Source organism: Chrysemys picta, chromosome 2 (assembly GCF_011386835.1).
Source record: "Chrysemys picta bellii isolate R12L10 chromosome 2, ASM1138683v2, whole genome shotgun sequence".
Lineage (NCBI taxonomy): Eukaryota > Metazoa > Chordata > Testudines > Emydidae > Chrysemys > Chrysemys picta.
Window position 1 is genome coordinate 267,701,187 of NC_088792.1, and position 26,654 is coordinate 267,727,840.

General features: G+C 42.6%; 1 protein-coding gene across 1 annotated transcript; it reads right to left on the reverse strand.

Moving 5' to 3' along the window:
• Positions 1-1,909: 1,909 nt before the first annotated feature.
• Positions 1,910-26,150, reverse strand: HAS2 (hyaluronan synthase 2). The gene is made up of 4 exons (XM_005288748.5): positions 25,553-26,150; positions 14,508-15,134; positions 9,322-9,423; positions 1,910-4,860 (listed from the first exon to the last, which is right to left on the reverse strand). Exons 2-4 carry the CDS (start codon positions 15,132-15,134, stop codon positions 3,931-3,933), a joined length of 1,659 nt encoding a protein of 552 aa, XP_005288805.1. The 5' UTR covers positions 25,553-26,150; the 3' UTR covers positions 1,910-3,930.
• Positions 26,151-26,654: the final 504 nt, after the last annotated feature.

A 26,654-nucleotide genomic window follows, 5' to 3' on the forward strand; every position in this document is an offset into this window, starting at 1 on the left:
CTGTGGAAATAAGTGAAAAAACTTCCATTGATTTCAGTGGGAGCAGAATCAAGTCCTGTGGTTCCAATTCTGCCTTCAAATAAGTCCAGGGGAAATCTCTGTGTGTTGTACCCATTAAAAGGTAGGGAGAGCTGGGTCCTGTATTGCAAATGTGATCTGAAGATCCATCTAGAATACTCTGTGAAGTTATGGGAAGCAAATACAGGCCACAATCCTACAGAAAACTGCAAGTGGGCTGATCCCTGAATTCCTGCATAGCAGCACTTAAGTTAATTGGTCTTCCTGGGCATGCAGGGGTCCATATACACGGCGCACCTGGCAGGATCAGGATCAGTTACAGGTTTTTTCCATCAGAGAACTTCCCACCCTGCTCCTTCCACTGATAAGCCTAAAAGTCAGAAATTACAATATGCTGGCTCTCAATAGCTCAAGCACTGGGACTCTTTTTAGCAGAAAATGCATGACATTTTTTTTCCTGTTAAAAAGTTGTGCTAAATAGATGTTCTCTTTTGAAAGAATCCTGATTCATGGCCAAAACAAAGCCCGCTAGCAATCACAATAGGAGGGCTTCTTCCTCTGTGTTACTACTGAGGTCCCCCAGATCTTGCTCTAGACCTGGTGAATGCAGATGCTTGTTCTAGAGCTAAATTGGTTCAGCTCTGGGAATGGATTGTAGCCATGATATAGATATCCGGATAGTGCGTGTGTGTATACATAAACATTTATATCTGTATAGCCAGCTCATGTGATTTTTTTAAAGGCTTTAATTGTTGTATTATGCATAGGGTTTGTTTGTTTTTTAATGGAATTCATCACCATAGAATCTAGGTATCTCAGAGCTGGTCAAAAAATGCCAATTTTTCACAGGAAATTGAAAACAAAAACTTGTTTTAGCTGCAGTTTCCCATAATGTTTGGGTTTTGCATGAAAAACTGAAACCAGAATGTTTTTGGTTTTCAAAAATATTTTTGGTAAAAGAATTATGGGTTTCAGTACAACTGAATTTCGCTGCCACCCAATCATTTTTACAGAAAACATTTCAATTTTGGTCCAAATAGCAGAAAATTTTGTTGCAAATTAAATTTTTCCATGAACATTTTTACTTTCAATAGATTTTCAAAGAATTTTTGGACCAGTTCTACCTCAAACATTAAATGAAGCCTTGCAACCCTCCTGCTACTATAGATGGGGAAACGGAGGCACAGAGAGGTTAGTGCCCTGATTTGCAGAGGTGCCAAGGTCCAGCAGCTCCCATTGACTTCAGAAAGGTACAAGTGCTCAAGGTCACACAAGAAGTTTGTGGTACATTTGGGAATAGAATATTAATTACTGAGATGGGTGCTAACATAAGAAAGAGTCCCTATCCTAGAGAGCTATCTTCTTTAGTACTTGTCTGTACAGTGCCTAACAATAACTAGCTATTCTATAGTGATCTGAAATCACCAAATCACCTTACAAAGGAGGAAAGTATCATTATCCCCGTTTTATAACTGGGGAAACTGAGGCAGGGAGCGGCCATATGACTTTCCCCAGGTCATAAGGCCAGTGATAGAGCTGGGAATGGAATCTCATTTTCCTAAATTCCAGTTCAGTGTTCTACCCACACTCCCCCCCCCCCAATTGTACCTAGCACAATAAGACCTCGAATCAAGAATCATGGACCTCAATGCTATCCTAATACAATCGAATCCATGCTGGTTGCTTCCTTTCCTTTTCCTCAAGCCACAAGACCATCCTTGCTCTCTTCTAGGTCTGAAATTGCCAACTTGAAATGAACTATTCATCAACCTGTTATCAAAATTCAACCTGGAAATCAGGCATGTGGCTGTAAATCTGCTACCATTAAAGTGTGCTGTAATAGGAAATACCTGCAAAAGCACGATAGAAAAACAACATGAATTAGTCATGATCTTATCAAAAATATTTTATTTATGAAAGTAACAATTATACTATACCACCTATACTGGAAGTATGTTGAATAATTGCTAGAATAAATACAGGCAATTAATTCAATATCTTATAGAATGAGAGGATTTATTTGACATTTGAATGTTACTCAAGCTTTAACTTACAACATAAATAGTTAAAAGGCAAACTCAAGTTTTTTTTTAAATGTTTCTTTTGCTTATTTTTAATACTGCTTGTTCTATTTTGTAACCAACAAAGATCAACTCTTCAATCATGAACGTATTAGTATGACATTCAAGCAACCATGTACCTTAACATAATCAGACAAGTAAGGTAGTGTGTGGCCCATTCATGCTACAGCAGAAAATATTCACGTCTCCATATAAAGGAAGGTGAACATGCTTCTAGGTTGTTAAAAATATATGCTGGTTTCTGCTTTGCCACAGTCCTTTTTATGCCAGAATCCAAAAGGGCCTATATTTGTATGCAGCCAATGTTCTATCATTCATTATATAGTATATTGAGGCTCAATGCTGCATTCCTTTGCCTAACGTCCTGGTTAAGGACTGCAGAATTTAGTCCTAAAAGTTATTTTTCCGAAGTTTTCAAACCCAGTGCCTTAATTATATTTTCCATCTCTTGCAATGAAGACCGGATGTCTTACTGGAAGATATGCTTTCATCAGACACAAGTTATTGTACAGGGGTAACTGAGTGAAATTGTATGGATTGTGTTATACAGGAGGTCAGACTAGATGATCTGATGGTTTCTTCTAGCCTTAAAAAAAGATATATGGGTGTCAGTTTAAAAGCCTTATTTAGGCACCCAGGTTTTGAAATTTTTGGCCATTTTTTGTCTTCAATGCGTTTAATTTTTATCCTAAGAAAATGTGCACTCTCTGCCTGATCTTGAGCAGTGGTGAGCATCTGCAACGTTCATGGAAGTCAAAGAGTTGTGGGTGCTCAGCATGTCCTAAGATCAGAACCTATAGGCCCAAATCCTTCCTCCATCAAAACCAATGGGAGTTTTGCCATTAACTTCAATGGCATCAAGAACAGGCCATTTTATACCCACGGCCATATGCCGAGACTGTAGTGTTCTCTTTAGGGAATCAGGGTTCCCTCTTACAATGTCCTCCAATAAAATTGCACGTATGTACCCCTTTGGCCTTTTTGTGCATACAAATATGTTTGTCTTCAAAAACTGACAACAATGTTGGCCTTTTCCAATACAATTAAGTCAAAAGTTCAAGAGAACATTTAAATACTTTTCACAGAAATAACCATTCAGCAATTTAAAAAATGCAGAGAGACATTTTATTATTTTTGTTGTGAACAATATCAAAATCAACACGTTTTCACATTGTGGGAAGCTTTTTGCGGGGAGAGGAAGTGTGAATTCTTTCAAAATGTATTTAGAAGGATAGATAGAGAGCAAAATGTTGGGGAGGTGTTCTTTTGGCAGATAAGTAAAATATAAAATATGCAAATTTTTTAAAAAGTTGGTGTAAAAATACACACACACAAATAAGACAATAATATAAAAATACAGCTCAGCCAATGGCCTCTTAAAATTTACCTTTGGCATTACATTTGTCAGCCTAACACAAAAAGACCCTTCCTATAAAACAAAACTATTAAAAAAGTTCATAAATTAGGTTGCAAGATCCTTTGCTTGATTCACCAAACTCCTTTCCTTCCTGTCCACCCACATAAGCATGACTAGTGAGGTATATAGAACGTAACACTGTCAGGCGTATGCACAATAAAAAAAGTGCATAAACAAAGAAGTCCTCCCATTTTCCTGTGAACAGGTTGAATCTGTGTGGTTTTTTTTCCCCCCTCAGAAAAAAACAATGGTGTGTTTTTACTTTGGCAGGATGAAAATGAACCCAAAGAAAGATGAATGTTTGAGTCCCAGCAGCAGTGATCCATTTCTCGTGGTGACATTAATTCGATGCCACAAATACTATCAAGTTGTTGGGTTGCTTTCAAATTTTCTGTGTAACGTTCTGCAGAAACATCATACATCAAGCACCATATCGTACTGTTGCCCTTTCTTCCGCCTGCCACATTTGGTGATAAGAACCAAATACAAAGTCAAAAGCATAACCCAGTAGCATGCATAGAGTACTGTACCAATGATGAGAACTGTCTGTTTTGAATCGGAAAATGACTTTTTTGATTCCTTGCATATAGTGAAAATCACACCGCCTAGAAGGATTGTAAACCAAACAGATACTGGAATAAGTCCTATGAAATTGACGACAATGGTTTTTCTTCCTGATGTGCCCCACCCTGCTTTGTTTATTGTGGCTATTGCGAACATCTTCGCTGGAAGTAAACTTGACATGTACAACACTGAGTAGAGTGACATGAACACCATGACAATGTTCCCCCTAAGGCAGCTGGCAAAGGAAGACTTTACAAGGCCCACTAACTGAACTGTCAACAAGAAAAGGAGGATGTTCCAGATTTTCCCCCGGTAGAAAAGCTGAATGACTGTGGCAATGAGGAAGAAAGGAAAGAATCCAGTGATTACAGCTTCGTAAGTCATCCACAAATGATGCTTGTGGAACCACATTGCATTATACAGCCACTCTCTAAAGTATGATTTACTCCAACGGGTCTGCTGGTTCAACCACCTTAGATATTCTATAGGTGTTTCAGTAAGGCACTTTGATCTAGCTGTGTACTTTGTGGCATAACCCAGACTCAGCACTCGGTTAGTTAGATGTCTGTCATCTCCAAAACTACACTGGGAGCCCATAAATTCTTGATTGTACCAATCTTCCACAAATTCATGCAGCAAGGAGTTCCTGTACATTCCCAAGGGTCCACTGATGCACTGTACACAGCCAAAATAGGACTGACAGGCTCGTTCTATGTTAAATGCCATCCAGTATCTCACGCTGCTGAGAAAGGAGATCCAGGAATCGTACTTGTTCAAAATCTGCAAGTAAAAGGAAATTTCAAAAATTAGCTCTTAAGAAACAGAAATATTCCTGGGTCAGAAACTAACACTCATGAAGTGAATGGCACTAACCAAAATATGGGACAATGACTTGTGGGAAGAGCTGTCCACCCTGACAATTCAGGAGGAACATCAAGTGTTACCATTAAAACGCCAGCACTTTTAACCAAGGGGTTAGACTATCAGTTCCTACCAAGATGAATTGGCTCCTCCAGAAGCCATGCTTCCTCACTTACAGTGACTGTTCAGAGGCCCAGACATGCCTATTCAGAAGGGCATTGCTAGGGAGGTCAAAATAAACATTAAATACGATCCTGTTCCACCCAAACTTCTCTCCCTTCTATCCAAAAACAACATGAACCTTCCCCTCACTCCCACAAAGAATCACCCTCCCAACTCATTGATCTTCCTTTTCAGCCCCATGTACTGACTCTCCCTCTGGGCCATTCTGCCTATTCCCACTTAGCAGACCCAGAAAGACTCCTGGGGACACACTCCCTGTTGTACTCAGTTTCTGCTGTGTGCAACAGAGCAGAAAAGCTGCTTAGGGACTATTCACTTCCCTCTATGAGCTCACACTGTCTCCCACCTCCTTAACTCTCACGCTCACGGTAAGTGTAATGCCTGATTTGTTCTGAGCAGTGTGCAGCAGCAGGGAAGATGGGAAGCAAGCTCAGACAGGGACTCAGGCCCAGACCCTCAAAGGTATTTAGGTGCCTAACTCCCAGGCCCTATGCCTCAGCTATTAGCTGGCTGCAAGAGTAAAGATGTTTCTCCTTCATCCCATGTTAAAAGTCTACTGGGTGAAGAGGGAAACAAGAAGTTTTTACAAAACCTAAGACCAGTGGAACTGTTATTGTGCATTTTTTTCATAAATCCCACCAGAAGCAATTGTTTTGAAAGAAATAAACATCCCTCCGCTGCATTTGCAACCCAAACATTGCAGCACTGAAAATGCACCAAGAGGGGTGAACTTCAGTGCCTGGTATTAAATTGATATTGATAGAACAGGTATCACAAAATGATGATAATGAAGGGATATGATGATACCGGGGTGCAAAATGTATAGGAATGACAGAGTAGGTTGTGCTGGTGGGGGAGTGGCACTATTTGTTAAAGCATAATCAAACATAGTAACCATCTTAAATGAATCAAACAGTACCATAGTCTCTATGCATAGGAATTCCATGCTTCAATAATAAGAATATAGCAATAGGAATTTATACTACCGATCACTTGACCAGGATGGTGATGGTGATTGTGAAATGCTCAGGGAGATTAGAGATGCTACAAAAACAGAAAACTTGATAATAATGGGGGATTTAAACTATCTCCATATTGACTGGGAATATGGCACCTCAGGATGAGATGCAAAGATAAAATTTCTAGATACCATTAATGACTGCTTCTTGGAGAAGCTAGTCCAGGAACACACAAGGTGGGAGGCAGTTCTTGATTTAGTCCTAAATGACACAGGATCAAGTCCAAGAGATGAATATAGCTGAACTGCTTGGTAATAGTGACCATAACATAATTAAATTTAACATCCTTGTAGGGAGAAAAATACCAAAGAAACCCATCACAATAGCATTTAACTTCAAAAAGTGCACTACACAAAAATAAGGAGGCTAGTAAACGAAAATTAAAAGGAACAGTCACAAGAGTGAAATGCCTGCAAGCTGCATGGAAACTATTTAAAAAGATCATAAATATACACCAAATAAAAAAATACAGTAAAAGGACCAAAAAATATCACAATGGCTAAACAACAGTGTAAAAGTGGCAGATAGAGGCATGCTTTAGAAATTGGAAATAAAATCCTGTTGAGGAAAATAGAAAGAAACGGAAACTCTGCTAAATCAAGTGTAAAAGTATAATTAGGTTGTCCAAAAAAGAATGTGAAGAGCAACTAGTAGAAGACACAAAAAGTAACATCAATTTTTTAAGTACATTAGAGGCAGGAAGTCTTCCAAACAATGAGTGGGATCACTGGACAACTGAAGTGCTAAAGGAGCACGCAAGGAAGACAAGACTGTTGCGGAGAAGCTAAATGATTTCTTTGCATCAGTCTTCATTGCAGAATATGTGAGGGAGATTGCCACACCTGAGCCATTCTTTTTAGGTCAGTGATCTAAGGAACTATCCCAGATTGAGGTTTCAATAGAGGAGGTTTTGGAACAAATTGATAAATTAAAACATCACCAGGACCAGAGGGTAATCACCCAAGAGTTTTGAAGGAACTCAAATATGAAACTACTAACTGTGGGATGTAACATATTGCTTAAAACAACCTCTGTTTCAGATGCCTGGAGAATAGCTAATGGAGGATAGCTAATATAACATCATTTTTTAAAACAGGTTCCAGAGGGAATCCTGGCAATTACAGGCCACTAAGCCTAACTTCAGTACATGGCAAATTGGTTGAAACTATAGAAAATAACAGAATTATGATATGTTGGGGAAGAGTCAACATGGCTTTTATAAAGGGAAATCACCAATCTATTTGATTTCTCTGAGGGGTCAACAAACATGTGGATAAAGTTGATCCAATGGATATAGTGTACTTGATCTTTCAGAAAGTGTTTGATAAGGTCCCTCACAAAAGGCTCTTAAGCAAAGTAGGCGGTTATGGTATAAGAGGGAAGGTCCTCTCATGGATCAGTAACTGGTTAAAAGATAAGAAACAAAGGGCAGAAATAAATGGTCAGTCGTCACAGTAGAGAGGGGTAAATAGTGGGGTCCTCCAAGGATCTGTACTGGAATGAGTGCTGTTCAACATATTCATAAATGATCTGGAAAAAGAAGTAAAAAGTGAGGTTGCAAAGTTTGCAGACAATATAAAGTTATTCAAGATAGTTAAGTCGAAAGCTAAGTGAGGAATTAGAAAGGGATGTCACAAAACTGAGTGCCTGGGCAACAAAATGGCAGATGAAATTCAATGTTGATAAATGCAAAGTAATGCACATTGGAAAACATCATCCCAACTATACATACAGAATGGTGGGGTCTAAATTAGCTGTTGACACTTAAGAAAGAGATCATGGAGTCATCATGGATACTTCTCTGAAAACAGCTGCTCAATGTGGAGCAGCAGTCAAGAAAGCGAACAGAATGTTGGGAATCATTAGGAAAGGGATAGATAATAAGACAGAAAATATCGAAGTGCCACTATATAAATCCATCATACTTCCACACCTTGAATACTGTGTGCAGTTCTGTTCACCTCATCTCAAAAAAGATCAATTAGAATTGGAAAAAGTACAGAGAAGGGCAACAAAAATGATTAGGGGTATGGAACAGCTTCCATGTGAGTGAAATTAGAAAGCTTGGGACTGTTCAGTTTAGAAAAGAGATGGCTAAGGAGGGATATAATAGAGGTCTATAAAATCATGACTGGTGTGGAGAAAGTGAAAAGGGAAGTGTTATTTACTCCTTCTCATAACACAAGAACTAGGGGTCACTCAATGAAATTAATAGGCAGCAGGGTTAAAACAAACACGAGGAAGTACTTCTTCACACAACACAGTCAATTGGTGGAACTCATTGCCAGGGGATGTTGTGAAGGTCAAAAGTATAACAGGGTTCAAAAAAGAATTAAATAAGTTCCCGGAGGATAGTTCTGTCAATGGCTATAGTCAACATGGTCAGAGAAGCAACCCCATGCTCTGGGGGTCCCTAAACTTCTGACTGCCAGAAGCTAGGACTGGATGACAGGAGATGGATCACTTGATATATTACCCTGTTCTGTTCATTCCCTCTGTAGCATCTGGCACTGGCCACTATTGGAAGACAAGATACTGGGCTAGCTGGGCAATTTGTCTGAGCCAGTATGGCTATTCTTATATTCTTATGAAAATGTCAGAGAATGTGACTAGAAACAAAAGTGAAACTGACTTCAGTGATTTTCATTGGCCTAGCTCAGAGAAATACAAAAGTAAAACAGCATACAGAGTGACTAGTTTATGGGGTTTCAAAAATACTTTCAGTTTTAATAATCGAAGCTGGAAATAGTAAAATAATTAATGGACAGGAGGGGTGGCCTGTTGGCTAGGGTGCTAATGTAACAGTCAGGAGAGCCAGGTTCAGTTCCCTATTTTACCACAGACTTCCTGTGTAACTTTGGGCAAATCACTTAGGCCTAGATCCTAAAAGATACTTAACTCCCATTGAAATCAGTTAGATACCTAAATACCTATGAGGATCTGGGCCTACCTCACAGGGGTGTAGTGAGGCTAAATATATTATAAAGATTACAAGGTCCTTAGATACTATGGTAGTGATTAGTACCACCAGAGATAGAAAATCTCTTAAAATAAACAGGACTCAAATATTGCTACAAAATTCCTAATTCCTTGTGTTAATTCAAGTCTGGGGATAATTTTGTTTTAGAAATATTTGCTGCTAATACTGCTCAGTTAATCTGAAGTTCACCATATCCACCTGCACATCACCCCCAACTCCGCCAACCATTGGATCTTCCTCTAAAACCTTTACCATCTCCACCGACGAGGCTGGATCAAGCATTGTATCTGAATCACAAACCTATAAGTAACACAAAGAAAAAAAAAGAAAAAAATGGAGTTAGGGAATGTACTAGAGAAGAAAATTAAAATAAGAGTGAATATAGTGACTCAGTTTACATATTATATGAAATGTAATAAAATCTCTGTTTGGAATTTGTATTGTTACTTCTGTTAAGGTGTGATGAACTGGGACTGTTCTTAATGTTTCCTCTGAATACTGTGTGGGTGCCTCAGTTTCCCTATGCATTTCTTAAGTCTCTAGGGGGTGAGATTGTTGCAGAGCAAAAGGCCAGTGTGCATAAATGGCCGGCACTCTGTCTCCTGGCAACTAATGGCCGGGGCCCTTCCCCTCTGCAAGGAGATAGCTAAAGGTGTTGGAGAACAAAGGAATCAGCTGGCCCGGGAAAGGAACAAAGCCCAGAGGAGGAGGGGCTGGACGGTGAGTGAGTTTTGGAGCTAGCTGGGGACAAGGAGTGAGGGCAGAGGGCAGATGTGGGTGTCTGGCTTGCTGCCCCCCCCCCCCAAATAGACCTGGCTGAGGGGTCCTGTTCTCTGTACCTACAAGCTCTGTTTTAGACCAGGTTCCTGTCATCTAATAAACCTCTGTTTTACTGGCTGGCTAAGACTCACATCTGACTGCGAAGTGGGGGTGCAGGACCCTCTGGCTTCCCCAGGACCCCGCCTGGGCGGACTCGCTGTGGGAAGCGCACAGAGGGGCAGAGGATACTGAATGCTCCAAGGTCAGACCCAGGAAGGTGGAAGCTGTGTGAGCTTCTTGCCCTGGAGACAGTCTGCTCACAGAGAGGAGACTTCACCAGAGTCCTGACTGGCTTCGTAGGGAGCAGTTCCAGTAGGGTTACCATATTTCAACAATCAAAAAAGAGGACGGGAGGAGCCCAGCCCTAGTCCTGCCCCCGTCCTGCCCCTGCACCTTCCACTCCCTCCCACTTCCCGCCCCCCTCAGAACTCCCAACCCTCCCCTCACTCCTTGTCCCCTGACTGCCCCCTCCTGAGACCCTCCCCTCATCCTAACTGGCCCCCTAGGACCCTACCCCCTATCTGTCCCCTGACTGCCCCAACCCTTATCCACACCCCCACCCCCAGACAGACCCCCCCCCCAGAACTCCCGACCCATCCAACCCTGCTCCCTGTCTCTTGACTGCCCCCTCCAGAATCTCCCTGCCCCTTCTCCGACCCCCTGGCCCCCTTACCGTGCCGCTCAGAACAGCGTGTCGGGCTCCACGCGGAGCCCGACACACTGCCGTGCTCCCCAGCAGAGTGCACAGCCCGGTCCCTGCCCTCGCAGAGTGCTGCTGAGCGGCGTGCTGGGCAGAGGAGGGGGGAGCAGGGGGAGGAGCTCCAGACTGCCAGAGGCCCGATCATCAGCGATCTGCGACTGCAGGGAGGGGGAGGGAAAGAGCGAGAGGAGGGAAGTGATCTCAAGTTGCAGGGGAGAGGAGGGGGAAGTGGAGGAGGGGCTCTGGCTGCTGGAGCCCCGTGCGAGTGGCACGATCCGACCGGCTGCCCTGTCAGCCGCGCGCGCTCTGCATGGGGGGGAAATCTGGACATTTACAAATTCCCCCCGGATGCTATTTTTAACTCAGAAAAGACGGACATGTCCGGGAGAATCCAGACGAATGGTAACCCTAAGTTCCAGAGCATCGCCCGGGGACTCCGTGACATAAGGGCATTTGATATCAGACAACTGGACTTATCGTTGAATGAAACAGAGCATTTGTCTGTGGTATAGTCACAAAGAATCTTCTATTTTCCATAGTATCTGTATTTGTTCATTGGATCAGCTAATCTGAACAAGAGAGATATTACTTGAGAGAGGGCGCTAAGAACCATATGAATCGAAACAAAACTTTTACGGGTGGTCTGCAGTTTCTTTGCTGAGCTTTGGCATAGGGAAACCGGATGTGTTTGGTGCACCCCGTTCAAATGTTTCCTATTCTCATAAGGGGATCAATGAGGAGTTGACCCACAGATGCTTCTGTAAATTAGCTAGGTGTCTGGGAAGAACCCCAATAGAAGGGTTCAGCAGTTCATGTGAAAGTATGTATTGTGGATTTCAGGATAAATTCACTTTTCAGTTTAGTTACATGTTACGTTACAAATAATACAGAGATTTGACATTTGATATGGAAACTATTTGGTATTTTCTCCAGTAGTAAAAAAAAGGAAAGGCTCAACATAGAGATATTGGTACAGAAATGGATGACACACTCAGGATGGCTAATTTTTTTGGCACCCAACCTAAAGACACCGAAAATCAGACCTGTTTTAGGTGTCTTAAGTTGGTCACCCTAAAAATGAGATCAACCCACCGGCAGTCGATTTAGCAGGCCTAGTGAAGACCCCCCAGATCACTCTCCAGTCGACCCCTGAACTCTACTACCCCCGACAAGAAAAGTAAGGTAAGGTTTTTCCTGTTGACCCCCTGTGGTGTAGACCCCATGGTAACTCAACCTAAGGTACGGCGACTCCAGCCATGTGAATAACGTAGCTGGAATTGCGTAGCATAGGTCGACTTACTGTGGTAGTGTAGACATAGCTTAAGACACTCATCAGGCTTTTTGAGTCAATGCCATGAGTCAGTCACAGCCCCAGTGGACAGGTGCTAAATAGACCTGGCAAGGGCTGGCAGCATCTCTGCGGGGAGGCATTTCCTTTTTCCCATTTTTCATAGATTCATAGATTCCAAGGCCAAAAGGAACTACTGTGATAATCTAATGCAATCTCCTGTATAACACAGGCCATAGAACTTCCCCAAAAGAATTCCTAAAGCAGATCTTCTAGTAAAATATCCAATCTTGATTTTAAAATTGTCAGTGATGAAGAATCCATCTCAACCCTTGGAAAATTGTTCCAATGGTTAATTACTCTCAATGTTAAAAATGTACACCTTATTTCCAGTCTGAATTTGTCTAGCTTCAACTTCCAGCCATTGGATCATGTTATACCTTTGTCTGCTAGACTGAAGAGCTCATTATTAAATATTTGTTTCCCATGTAGATACTTATAGCTATTAATAGTTTTGGCCACTACAGTTTTCCTGGACAGATATGAAAGATCCTGGACCAGCAAAATAGGAGATATGACAGGCCTGATTCTTCACTGTGCTCCTTGTGCAGCTTTTTACATCCATGCAAAATGCTTTCAAATTAGAATAGCACTTCGCACTACAAAAGGTATGAGACCAGGGAGGATCAGGCCCATCACTTTTACGGAACAAACTAGTTTGATTTTTCTGAGGTGGGTTGGGGAAAGGTGGTGATTTACATTTTTATTTATTTATTCTCTGCCCTCTCCATGAACTGTTCATGTACCTATAAAATCCTGCTAAGAAACTCCTTCCTGTAGTCCTCCAGGAGCATACCCACCGTCCCTGGCCTTTGAAGACCCCATGGTGTTGATCCAGCTACTCTGGTCACCTCTACCCCGATATAACGCTGTCCTCGGGAGCCAAAAAATCTTACCATGTTATAGGTGAAACCGCGTTATATCCAACTTGCTTTGATCCACCAGAGTGAGCAGCCCTGCCGCCCCACCCCCTCCGGAGTGCTGCTTTACCGCGTTATATCCAAATTCATGTTATATCAGGTCGTGTTATATCAGGGTAGAGATGTAGCTCCTTTGCAAGGCCCCAGATGGCATTATGTTCAAATCTTGCACACTTCATCATGCAATGCATTCTGGAGTAGCCCCAGAGTGTGAGCAACTAGAAGAACACTGACCCTTCCAGAGCCCAGCAGAGAGGCTCCATAACTGGTTGACCATCAAAAGAGGATTTTTAAAGGGGAAGCTCAGAGGAACTGACTTTGAGGTCCATAGGGAGGAAGCGGAGAGCCTCTAAAAAGCCTGAATTGCTTGGATAATCATCACAACTTCTCAGGGCTTAGTCAAAACCAAACCCTGAACCTTGCAAAGTTTATCCATTGCTAGTGGTGTTCAGTGACAAACAGTGGCCTGATCCTGCAAACCTTACTCACCGGAGTAGTTTTAATTCATTTAAGGCAATAGGGCCATTTCCAGGAGTGGGGAGTACTTCTGTGCATATGGATCGCAGAATCAGGCATAAAACATAGGAAAACTTGTACAGACTCCATGACAGCTTGAGAGCAATCTGTCTTTGCAGCTTTAGAAATGGGGATAGGACTCTGCCTAATTCATTTTTAAGTGAACGGTATCATTAAGGCTTTAAAGGCCAAATTGTGGTGAGTGAAGTAATGCAGCTGTAAAAGATGAAGCAAATGCTACTCCTGGCCTTCGCTGAAGAATTTCTCATCTGTGTTTTCTCCATTTCCCTCTCTCCCCCCTTTTATTGAATAGTCCTAGCTAGTTTTGAAGGCTTAAAGATGTCTCCTTTTTACAGACTCTTGTCAATGCTTTGAGATATTCCTGAAGATATTCCCTAATACAGGGGTCGGCAACCTTCGGCAACCTTCGGTACATGGCCCATCAGGGTAATCCGCTGGCGGGCACAAGACGTTTTGTTTACATTGACCGTCCGCAGGCATGGCCCCCCGCAGCTCCCAGTGGTTCACCATTCCTGGCCAATGGGAGCTAAGGGAAGCAGCGTGGGCTGCAGGGACGTGCTGGCCGCCGCTTCCCGCAGCTTCCATTGGCTGGGAGTGGCGAACCGCAGATTACCCGGATAGACCGCGTGCCGAAGGTTGCCGACCCCTGCCCTACTCAGTTTTTGCATGTTTGTATACAGGGCATCCATCTCAGCTTCTCACAGAATCAAAAATTACCTCTGATCTCAATTTACATTGGCAAAGCAGGGATCTTCCAAAGTAGATCCTTTTTTTTAAAATGTAACCATTTTGATAAGGGAGTAGTACTGTTAAGTATGAGGAAATGCCTCAGACTTCTCAAATAACAGTGCACAGATTTAGCATACTCACAGAAAGTCTAACCATTTTAAAAGGTTACAAAATATGCTTTCAACGGTCATGCTGTTTTCAAATAGACTGAAAGGAGCACTGTGTTCATAGCGGACTGGGATGGGCTAAAGCATGCTGCATGAAGTATACAAAAGCTGCTTTATGTCAAGGTATGTTTGAATTGGCATTGGCCTAGTGCTTTAATACCTACCTGTACATAATCCACACTTCTCCCCAGCGCTTTGAATGCTGTGTACATTACTTCTCTTTTTCCACCCCATTTCTGCATGATGCAAATACTTTTGTTGGATAGGACTAGTTGAGTTACGTGTTGCATACTCTCTTTATGTGACTCCTCTGTCTCACCTGGACCCTTCTCGTGAAAGTTATTCCTCCATATATAAGTGACAGATTTGTCCCTGCCCATGATTTCACTAAAAATGTCCATCATGTAAATGTCATCTTCTGAGTTCCCATCAATGACCATGATAACTTTAATTCCAGGGTAGGTCAATCTTTTCACTGAAAGTAAACATTTTCTTAAGTAGTCAGGATCCTCTTGATAGGCAGCAATACAAAGGGCGACTGTTTTGTTCAACTTTATTGGAGTCTCAAGTGATCTTTTCATTTTCCTGTGTTCTAAAAAGGCAAATAGGCTTTGGATGATGAGATGTGATGCCAAAATAGCACCATAGAGTCCAAAAGAGAAATAGTAATTGTCTGTTTGGATAAACTGGTAGCCAACAATGTAAGCAGCTGTGATTCCGAGCAGGAGGGAGACCCCAAAGAGCGTGGTTCCAAGTATTCTCAGGATGCATATAAATCTCTCACAATGCATCTGCAACAAAACCAGAAAAATAATTAACGTGATTGCTGTTTCCTGCTACAGAATGTAATTTGGGTGGTCTCATGGATAAAACATAAGATGGAGAATCAGGAGATATAGGATCTGTTTCTGCATCATCTTGGTCAAGTTGCATCATCTCTGTGTTGCACTAATCCCCGCTTGCAAAATCCCCGCTTTGCCAATACTTCCTTATCTCATTGGAGTGTTAAAAATTTGTGAACATGTATGAGGTCCTCTATGATCCTCAGACAAACGGTGCTATCTACATAAGAGTCTGATCCTAGAAACCTGGGCTTCCTGGATGAGGCCTTAAGTGTAATAGTATTGAAGAGACTTTTAAAAAATAGATGTCTGGCTAATATATATATCTATATGGGTGAAATCTCAGCTCTATTGAAGTAATGGGAATTACTGCCATCAACTTCAGCGGGGTCAAGATTTTACCCACTGAAGTCAATGGCAAAATACCCATTGACTGTAATACACAAAATACCCATCGACTGCAATATAGCTGGGATTTCACCCAGTCTTTGCAATTCTGCAAAACTTCAGTTGATTCTGACAACTTTCTACATTCTTAGCTTAGCTGTCCCTGGTATCCCTTTTACTGAACTGCAGGTTATGCAAGATCTAACAAGTATGTAAGGTGCTAAAATGGTGATAAATGGTATGTTAAAGGTATGCAGGCAGGCAGATTAGCTGTATGGTATATTCCTGGATTTCTTTCAATCACAGTCAAACAAACCATTTTATGCAACAGCTTTCTTAAAACCAACATAAAACATGTAACATGATGTCTTCAAAGTCCTGATTCACATTCTTAACTTTAACTGCATGCTTTGAATTTCATGGGATTTAAAGACATGCTTGAGTGCTTTGCTGAATCAGGGCCTCTCTTTGTATTTTGCTCTCTTTCCTTTTCCATTATTCACATTTTCCCTACGGTTATCAGCCAGCGTGTATGTTGATAATATTCATCACACCATCTGTTGGCCACAGCTGAATTTGGAACACTCCCCTTTTAGATCATATATGCCTGCAGACCATCCCTTGAAATACAGGGGGGAATCACTACTAAACTGTAGCAATGCAGCTGTACTCAGCTGTTTACATTTCAGTCTGCAAAGTTACAGCCATGGGGAAAAAATAAACCACAGAATTTTAGGCTGAGAAAATGCACTTCTTCCTTTTTTCTATTTTAAAGTGATGTATTTCAATATGGGAGGAAGGCTCTGAAATTTCTAACTGGAGACAATAGTTAAGTAAGTAGCATAACCTAGACTCTATAACTAAAACTTGCTTGAATACCTGAAGCCAAATTCTGGCAGGTGCCAGAGGTACACATCAGCAAATTTATGGCCAGAAGTAAGTCTATTGACTGTAAATTAACAGTCCCTATTCTGACCTGTTTGAAATGTTGCAGAGAAGATCTCTCAAAAAGCTTTCCATGACAGGTGTCTTAGAGAAGCGTCACAGAACATGACCATGAATGCCAAATGATAGGTGCATTAGAAATAAATGAATAAAATAAAATAATTGGTCTCATCTAAATTAGATGATCCTAAAGATCAGAATATGTGGTCCATGTGTTTATTCATGAACTTAAAAGGTATTATGCCATCTTACACCTGGGCTGAATTTGTCTCAGTAACGACTCTTTTATAGCATGAACAACGAGGCGTCCTTGTGGCACCTTAGAGACTAACAAATTTATTTGGGCAAAACTTTCATGGACTAGAACCCACTTCATCAGATGCATGGGGTGGAAAATACAGAAGCAGGTATAAATACATGAAAGGATGGGAGCAGGGGCCAAACTGTGCTTACATTACAATAAAATTGAAGCAGTTATACATAACTATCTTGCTACAGTGCTGGTCATGTTACCATATTAATTCTCTCTTCCTATGAAATATATCTGCACAAAAATGTTGAGTTCTGTGTGGTTATGTTTCTAGCATAACTTCCCCTCAAAATATTCTCATGAGATCAAGAAATGGGTTTCTGGACCTGATAAAACAGCAATTTTATTTTATTTTTTTCATCAAAAATAATCTAAACTAAATATAATATATAGTATATATATTAATATATAAATATAATCCCTGGCTACAAAACTAATGCATCCTTTGACCTAAATTTGTGGCTTTAGTGAACTCTCTTTCCCCTTTTATACATATAAACTAGAGTTTGACAATTAGACTTTTAACTGACTGACTGTCTGGGAGAGTCTGGAAAAAGCTGTTCAAGGAACGTTCTCAAGCTTTAGCATGTGGACTGTTGATGTTTTGCCCAGTAGACCTGATCTTTATCGGTTTGAATATACACAAAGAGAGAGGAGCCAAAAAACCTCCACCCTGCTTTAAACATTTTGCCAAGGATCTTACAGGAAATTCACAGTTTTACATGTCTGGGGCCAAAAAGGAGTGCTGAGTAGGCGATTGCTATATCAGAGACTTTTAAGGCCAACGGGAATTATTCTGAAGATAGTCTGGCCCCTGCGTAACTCTTAGCCACATCCTTAATCACACTTTGAACATGATTTTACTGAATTTTACATTTGAGCATAACTCCAATAACTATCAGAGAAACCAAAGACCTAACTCAGGAATGTGTTATTCCAATTTTACACTGATGTAACTCCATTGCTGAATCAGGCCCGAGGTAGCAAGAATATAGTAAAGACTAAGTGCCCAGTTTAACTTTTCAGATCACTGTTTTTTTTCAGTGACTTCTTTAATACCCCTTTCTAAATTATGCCCTTAGGCCTAAATCCTGCAGACCACCATTAACTTCAAAGGGTGTTCTGCCCAAATAAGACTGTTCAAAAGTGTCCAGATTTGGCCCTTTGTTTTGAATGAATAAAACAAATTCCAGCCCTGATCCAGCTCCCGTTGAAGTCACTTGGGGCTTTGCCATTGACTTCAAAGAGAAGAAGATCAGATTTATAAATACATGTATAAATTACTAAGCCCATTAAGGGCTTCATCCAGAGCCTGATGAAGTCAGAGAGAATCTTTGACTTTAGTGGGGTTTGGATCAGGCTCTCTGAGTGAAATCTTGTTGCCTATGGACCATGGCCCAGATCCTCAAGATATATAGGCAATGGAAGGTAGGAGCCTAAATATATTTGAGGAACTGGGCCCAAGTGCCTAATCATGCACCATTAAAATAAATGGGTATGTCTACACAGCCTGCAGAGAGGCGAGCCTTCCAGCCCGGCTCAGCAGACTTGGGCTAGCAGGGTTCGCACTAATGCTCTAAAAATCGGTCTGTAAGCAGCACTTTGAAGTTGCAGCTTGGGCTTGGGGCTGGGGCTCTGAAGCCTAAAGAGCAGCTGGGCTTGTATTTAGCTGTGACTCTGAGTTCCTTTCCCAGACCTGAGGAGGAGCTCCATGTAGCAGGATAGTGGGCCTCACTCACCAACAGAAGTTGGTCCAATATAAAATATTACCTCCCCCACCTTGCCACTCTAATATCCTGGGCCCAATACAGCTACAACGACACTGCAAATATCCAGCATAATGTCTGTTTACATTAGCAGGAGAGTGTAAGTGCATGAAAAGTAGTGCTTCTCACCACTGCTGAGATTAAATAGATCTTACTCTACACTAGCCTTACCTGGCAGTGTAACTGAAACCTGAAATTCTATAGGGCTTTTCATAAAAGCGTCTGGATAAGAATGTTTGAACGACTATAGAAAACGGAGCTGTGCCATCTAATTTATAATTAAGGCCCATGTTGTGCCATCTTTACTCAGGTTGTATAGTACGTTAGGTTCTGAATCAGGAAAACACTTCAATATGTGTTTAAGTTCACCCATATCCAGGAAAACACTTAACTCGCAATGAGAGTTAGGCATTTGCTTAAAGTTAAGCATGTCCTTAAGTGCTTTCTTGGCTAGGGATACTTTCCTGACTCAGGGCCTTACTCACCAAGTTATCCCATTGAAATTGATGGGACTAGTTGTGGCACAAGATAATGTTCCTCTTGAGTGAGGCTGGCACAGTGTGGCCCTGAGTGTGTAAATTACTTTCCATAGACATGGAGGGGTATTCCACTCAGAGACCAATAGGAGCTGCACATGATCAGTGCATTTGAAAAATGAAAAGGCCTGAAATGAGTAGGGCCCTACCACATTCAGGGTCCATTTGATCAATTTCACAGTCATAAGATCTTAGAAATCATAAATTTCATGATTTCAGCTATTTAAATCTGAAATTTCACGGTGTGGTAATTTTAGGGGTCCTGACTATATGTTTGGGTTGCAAGGTTAGTGTAGGGGTGGTTGTGGTACTGCTACCCTTACTTCTGCGCTGCCAGGGAACTGCCTTCATAGCTGGGCAGACAGAGAGCAGTAGCTGCTGGCCAGGAGCCCAGCTCTGAAGGCAGAGCCACTGCCAGCAGCAGCACAGAAGTAAGGATGGCCTGGTATGGTATTGCCACCCTTACTTCTGTTCTGCTGCCTGCAGACTTGGGCCCTCAGTCAGGAGCCGCCACTATCCGTCCGCCCAGCTCTGAAGGCAGCAGCGCAGAAGTAAGGATGACATGGTATGGTATTGCCACTCTTACTTTTGCAGTGCTGCTGGCAGGGCGCTGCCTTCAGAGCTGGGTGCCTGGCTAAGAGCTGTCGCTCTCCAGCTGCCCAGTTCTGAAGGCAGTGCAGAAGTAAAGGTGGCAATACTGTGACCCCCCTAAAATAACTTTGTGACACCTCCCTTCCCCGCAACTCCCTTTTGGGTCAGGCCCCTCGATTTGAGAAATGCTGGTCTCCCCTTTGAAATCTGTATAGTATGGGGTAAAAAACACGCAAAAGACCAGATTTCACCGGGGGGAGACCAGATTTCACAGTCTGTGGTTTGTTTTTCATGGCCAAAAATTTGGTAGGGCCCTAGAAATGAGAGTTCAACCTAATAAATAGATAGAGAATAATAAATAGAATTGGGGAACAAAATACCTCAAAAATAACACATATTGGTATAAGAACACTTCAGCATTCACTACCATAGACCCCTTACACATTTATGTAGCTGTTTTCTCAAGTAGTGAAAGCCTTTAGGTGGTCCTCTCCATCTGCTAATATGGGATTTGGAACTGGTGACTAACAGGGGTCAAATTAAAGTCAGACTTGTTTGCAACACATGGGATGTAGATGTAGCTCACTACCTCAGCTGTTTAAGACGAGGTCCCTAATGGCAATGCGCACACAGCTTTTCAGAGGAAACCCTGACCCACTTTTTCCCCCGAAAGATTGAGAACAAGAAGAATGAGATATAAGGTCACAAATACAAAGGAAACTAAGTGGGGGTTTTGTTGGTTTGTTTTTTTAATCACTTCTTATCCGTTTCAAATTTTCTGGGATAAACTTTAAAAAAGGAGGATTAATGTTACAATATGATAATGATACTATTTAGGAATGGTTGTAATTGGGTTCTGAAGTAGAATACTCATGGGGGGGAGAGTTCAGATGCTTTGGAATTTAAAGTTGATCAAAATGTGGATCTGAACATCAAATAAGATTATAAATACTGCAGGCCATAATATTCCATTGCTTTTTCTGACGAACACCACTGAAATAGTTAAACCTCTGTAGTACAAAATGGCCCTGATCTAGGGACATAGCTTAAAATTAAACTCTCTTTATAAAGCGGAGTCATTTCCAGTTTTGCCCTAGTAAAAATGTATCCAAGTCGTATGATACTTTTTAACCTTTACAACTATATTATACTGAATAATATTTCCTGGAAATGTTAAGAGACACAACAGATTAACCACACAATTTAGTTTCCCATGTGTACAAGAAGGATAACAATACTGAGTAACGCACTAAAGTGTTTTGAGATCTACTGATGGACAGTTCTATATAAGAACTAAGGATCTGATTTGTATCCCTTCTCGAGTGTCTTTCAGAATCCACCAGTTTTGTAATTTAATATCTATCTCTTTCTCTCTCCCCCTCCCCTAACCATATATCAGTCCAAACCTTGCTAAGCTTATCCACATGAGTAATTCAATTGATTTGAATGTAATTATTCAGATGATTATCAAGTCCTACAGTCCTCACTCAGGCTAATATTCCTGTTGGTATCAATGAGATATGATCACTAAAGGTTTTGGGATCAAGTCCAATATAAAATGTCTCACACACATATCAGTATATAAACAGATCTCCCACTGATGTCAGCAAGAGTTGTATGCATACAGCCAAGGGAAGAATTTGGTTAGCCCTTTATAAGCCAAAACTTGATTTCCTTACCCATGTGACTAGTGGGTTTTGGCTTCAGTAAAACAACTAGGTCTGGCCAGTGTGTATGTGGGTGTGCATAAGAGAGTATATACACAGATTAATATATGCTGTAATGTATATATACACAAACAACATCTACATATACACATATAGTGTAAACATTATCTGATTATTATGAATTGGCATCCAACTTAAAGAAATTTAGATGTATTTTGGCAGCAAAATAAATATTTCAACTTTGAAGTACAAATGATTCCATAAAATATGAATTATAAGCATAAAATAACTGTCCACATTCCCTCTTCCAGTTTACAACTGGCAGAGGGGAAACAAAAGTTATGTTACATCTGCACATTTTTACATCAATAGAGTTACCATATCTGTTGTTTGGAGTTATTTGTCACTTCCAGATTTTACATACCGTTTATCTTCTCGAAGGGGTTCACATAAGACTAAAGTTAAGCCTGGTTTTAGATTAAATAGAGAGAACAGGATAGCATATCAGAATTAATGACAGCAAACTGTGCCTGCCTTTAGATGTTTTTGAATACTGGACCAAGGATCTTCTCTTTCTACTCACTACTTACGCCCGCCCACTTCCTGGACCCCAATAGGTACTCACTACTCCTCCAAAAGTATTCTCTTATGATCCTTAGCAAGGCCTCTATTGTTTGTTAGTTTTGTCCCTGATGTAAACAATGGTGACAAACTCATAGGGTTATGCAAAGGTAAGCCATGCTTGTACAAAAAATTCTGTTTTATCAATCATTTCCAGTTTACCTGTCATGCCGTTTAGGTAAGTATTTGGAATTAAACATTTCAGTGGTTCTCAAACTGCGGGCTGGGACCCCAAAGTGGGTTGGGACCCAATTTTAATGGGGTCACTAGGACTGGCTTTAGACTGGCTGTAGCCTGGGCTGTAGCCTGGGCTGTAGCCTGAGCCCTACTCCCAGGGTGAGCGAGGGCTTCAAGAGGCTCAGGTTACAGGCCCCCTGCCTGGGGCTGAAGCCCTTGGGCTTTGGCTTTGACGCTCCCTAGGTGGTGGGGCTCGGGCTTTGGCCCCCCCACCCAGGGCAATGGGATTTGGGTGGGTTCAGGCTTCAGTCTGCCCTTCTGGGGTCATTTAGGGGGTTGCAGTGCAATGAAGTTTGAGAACCCCTGAACTAATTACATAGTAATAATGCATGTTATCCACCTTAAATAAATTTGATTGGTGTTTATCTCTTTGTGAGCTTGTAATTTATTTACTGCTCATTCATAGATCATAGGCCATATCCTGTTGGACTGACTTATGTGAGTCGTCCCATCACTTTCAATACAGGAATCATTTGGCCCTGTGTATATAAATCTAGAGGAGGAGACAAAATAATTTGTTTGCTCCAATGCCATAAATATGTACGGCCAAATTCTCTGCTAGTGTACGTGTGAAATTCCATTGAAGTCAGTGGTGCTGTGTCCTTGTGGACTAGCAAAGAATTTGGCCCATGGTATATGGGCATGTGTGTAAGAAGAGTTACAGGCTTGGCATGAAATCCTGGCTCCACAGAAGGCAATGACCAATTGACTTCATTGTGCCTAAGCTTCCACCCATGACTCTTTAATATTACTTTCATATATAGTGTTTGAAGGAGAGATGCTAGCTTGAAACTAATAATTTAATATTAATATGGTCATTTTAAAGTGCCCAAAGCCCCACAAGACTAAGAACTGGATCCTGCAAACTCTTATGCCAGTTGAGTTGCATGAGGAGTCCCATTCAATGTAATGAAATGGTGTCCCTAGCCTGTTTGCCAGAAGCTGGGAATGGGCAACAGGAGATGGATCACTTGATGATTACCAGTTCTGTTCATTCCCTTTGGGGCATCTGCCATTGGCCACTGTCAGAGGACAGGATACTTGGCTTGACTGACCTTTGGTCTGACCCAGTATGGCCGTTCTTATGTTCTAATGAGATTACTCATGCAAGTATGTGTGTGCAGTTACACACAACTGCAATAACCTACCAGTTCCCTGGAACAAGTACCGAGGCACTAATGCTGTATGCCTCAATGTGTACTAGTGAAAACGTTTGTTTTCATTTTGAAAAACTGATATGTATGAATATTTTAAAGTAAGCAAACATTAAGAGTTTGTACAGCTTCTACCAATGTGTGATAAGGAAACCTTTGACCTCTTCTATCTTGTCAGTGAAAGACAAACTGAAATTTGGAACTCGGTTCTCTGCTATTTTAGATGGAGCATCTGCATAATACATAAGATTAAATTCAAAGTAAAATTAACATAACACTTTCATGTCAGAAGCGATGTAGGAACATTAATCCACAATGACATCCACATCAGTATGTTGCTTTCTGTTGTCTGCGTGGTTCTGAAGTGTGCTGCTGTTGGAATGCATGGGGCAGATTGTGATGTCTCTTGCACTGGGCAAATATGCAAAAGCTCCGTTGAAGGCGGGATAAGGGAGATCACAATCTGGCTCCTGGGCTGGTCTCCCCCAAGCAGCAAACCTTTTAAGCAAGGGAAGCTGGAGTGCTCGTTGCACAATACTCCAGGGCTCTTTGTCAGAGAGCAGCTTCACTTCCTAAAGCGACACGTGCTAAAGTCTCCCAACTCCTCTCCTCCAGCAAACGACTGAGCGAAGGAGCCCTAGGCTCAGACCGCCACTTCCTGGGGAACCCCCTTCCCGCAAGCATTAGCCAATCAGGGAGAGGCGCGCTCGTGCATCACAGGGGGCGGGCACTAATGCAGTGACCTCAAAGGTATTCCCCGCTCTGCCACGTGGGTTGCAGCTTGTAAATGTCTTCCCCCGGCGGTGCTGGCTTGGCGGCGGCTGGCGGGAGCAGCAGGCACGGGAGCGCAGCCGGCTCTCGCTCGACGCAGGCGTTTCTTGACCCCGTGCAGCAGCAGCAGCAGCAGCGGCCGCGGCTCTCCCTGCCCTGCCGCCTGTGCTCCGTGCACAGGTACATACCCCAGGCTGGGATGCCTCCGCCGCTCCTGGGCCGGAGAGACACGCCTCCTGCGGGCGCTGAGCCATTGCTGGGAGTGGGACGGGCTCCCGCAGCACCGTGACAGCTGGACCCCGCGTAACCTGACACGGGGGTCTCTCCCCAGCACCCACCGCTCGCCCCCTCCCCCTCGGCCGCTAGCAGCACCACTGCTTGGGCCATATCCGCCCTCCTGCTCCCTGGGACTCTTTGTGTGTGTGTGTGGGAGGGGGGGGATTCCTCCTGGGGATGGGAGCAAAACGAAGGGGTGTCGATCCAGTGGTGGGGCTCGGAAGCCCGCCTGCCAACCAATCAGCCTGTCCCCAATTTGCTCTTAAAACACGTGCCTAGCTCGCTGGCTGGCATGCCACGTATCCCCCCCCCCAAAAAAAAATACACACGCGTGAACCCATTCAAACTGGCGTGGTGAGGACTTGTGACCGTTTGCATCGGAGCCAGCAGGACTGCTCCAAGTTACACTCTCCTGCTCAGACTATGCAGCGACCGGGCGCCTTAGGGGAGGTGCTAAAAAGTTTTCCTGGTAGTGGTAGGTTCTCCCCTCCCCCCCCGCCTCTAGACTCCCCAACCCCCGGGATCTCTCTCCCCACTTTGTAGTTCAGCGAGACATCTTGATCGCGTTTGCGCTCTCGGAGGTGGGGCTATAGGACAACCCCCTCCTCTCCCCAGCCTTCCTGCAGCCCCATCCCTGCCTCTGCTCCTGTCACGTCCCCCATCCCCTGAACGCACAGCGGAGAGGGAGGGGACCACGGTCATGTTTGCACAAGTGTATAAATGACTACTCTGTGTGCAATCCAAAAACCCAGCAGCAGGCTGGATATGGTGCGTGTGGAGAGTCGAGGAGGCTCCAGTCCCAACGCACCTTTGCAGCTTAGGTGAAAGAAGAACTTTCTAACCACATCCCGCATTTCCCGCGGATAAATTGCGTGAGCTCGACAAGTTCTAAAGCATTTTTTAGGCGATAAGTTAGTGTAAAAAATGCACCAAGGCACTCTGCATTCTACTTTATTGCCAGAATAGGTGTGCATGGGGGAGGGTAAATATTCCCCAAATTCCATTCAGATGCATATAAATCTATCTCAGTCTTCTTTGCAACAACTTTAATTCGAAGTCTAAAATGATTTGTTCCTCTTTAGATGAAATAAATATAAATCACGTACCTTGTTTGTCCTTTGCTCATAAAGGGTCCTCGGCTTGCTGGGTGGTCTTGTATTTTGTAGCTCCTGCGGAACAGTTTCCAGTATTGAGGTAATAGATCAAATCGCGCGTCTCAAGGATTGAGCATCAAGGAGAAATACAAATAATCATTGGAAATTATTCACTCGCCCTCATTTCTCTCCCACGTGTTTTCCCTCCCTCCCCCCCTTTTCCTTTCTCGGCTTCAGTTTCTAGCTCAAAAGTGTCTCTCTTTAAAAAAACAAAAAAAACCCTCTTCGAAATAATAAATGCGAGGCTTGTTTCTGACGCTGGACGGTCCTGTTTGAAACGCGAGTCGCCAGGAGCCTGGAGAAGTTGCAGGCTCTGAAAGTTGCGAGATGGGCAGCATCAATATTAGAAAGTCTCTTTGGTGATGCCTCGCAGCTCGAGCGCCTGGGTCAGTGAGGCGCAGCAGCGGGCGGGTAATATTTTCCAGACGTCTTGACTTTTTCTTTCCTGCTGTTGCTTTTCTGCCTCCTCCACGTTATGGGGTCTTCTAACAAGTGAGACTTGGAGGTTGTTTTAATAGGGCGGAGGATGGGGACAGGGAGGAGGAAGGGAGGTCCTGTGGGGAGTTGGGGGGGGGGGGAGAGGGAGGAAGAACTGCCCATTCAGACTAAGTTGGGTCTAGAACCAGTTCCACTGAGTTGAATTCAATTAGCCTAATTGCAAACATTTGCAGAAAAATGCAATACACATATGTTGTCAGCACCTGATTTCCTCTTCATGTACAGCAGTTCGGAAAGGAGAGCCTTGCTTTTAAAATCCCTTGAGCTGTATTTGTGTGCTTGGGGTGCAGAAGTTTCTCCTGCAACCATACTTCACACAGTACAGTTCTTATAAGCGAATTGCGTCTATGGATTTATGAATTAATGTTCTTTCCTTGATATGAATTAACTTCAGTTTCTTGATCTATCCTAGCTTCCAGGATTACCTCACACACTCACTTTCTCTCCAGCTACTTGCACTAAGAACTAACACTGAATCTCCCCACTAGCATGACTGACTTCTGCAGATGTAGTTTCCAGAAACTCGGAAATAAAACATATTGTTTAAATAGATTGT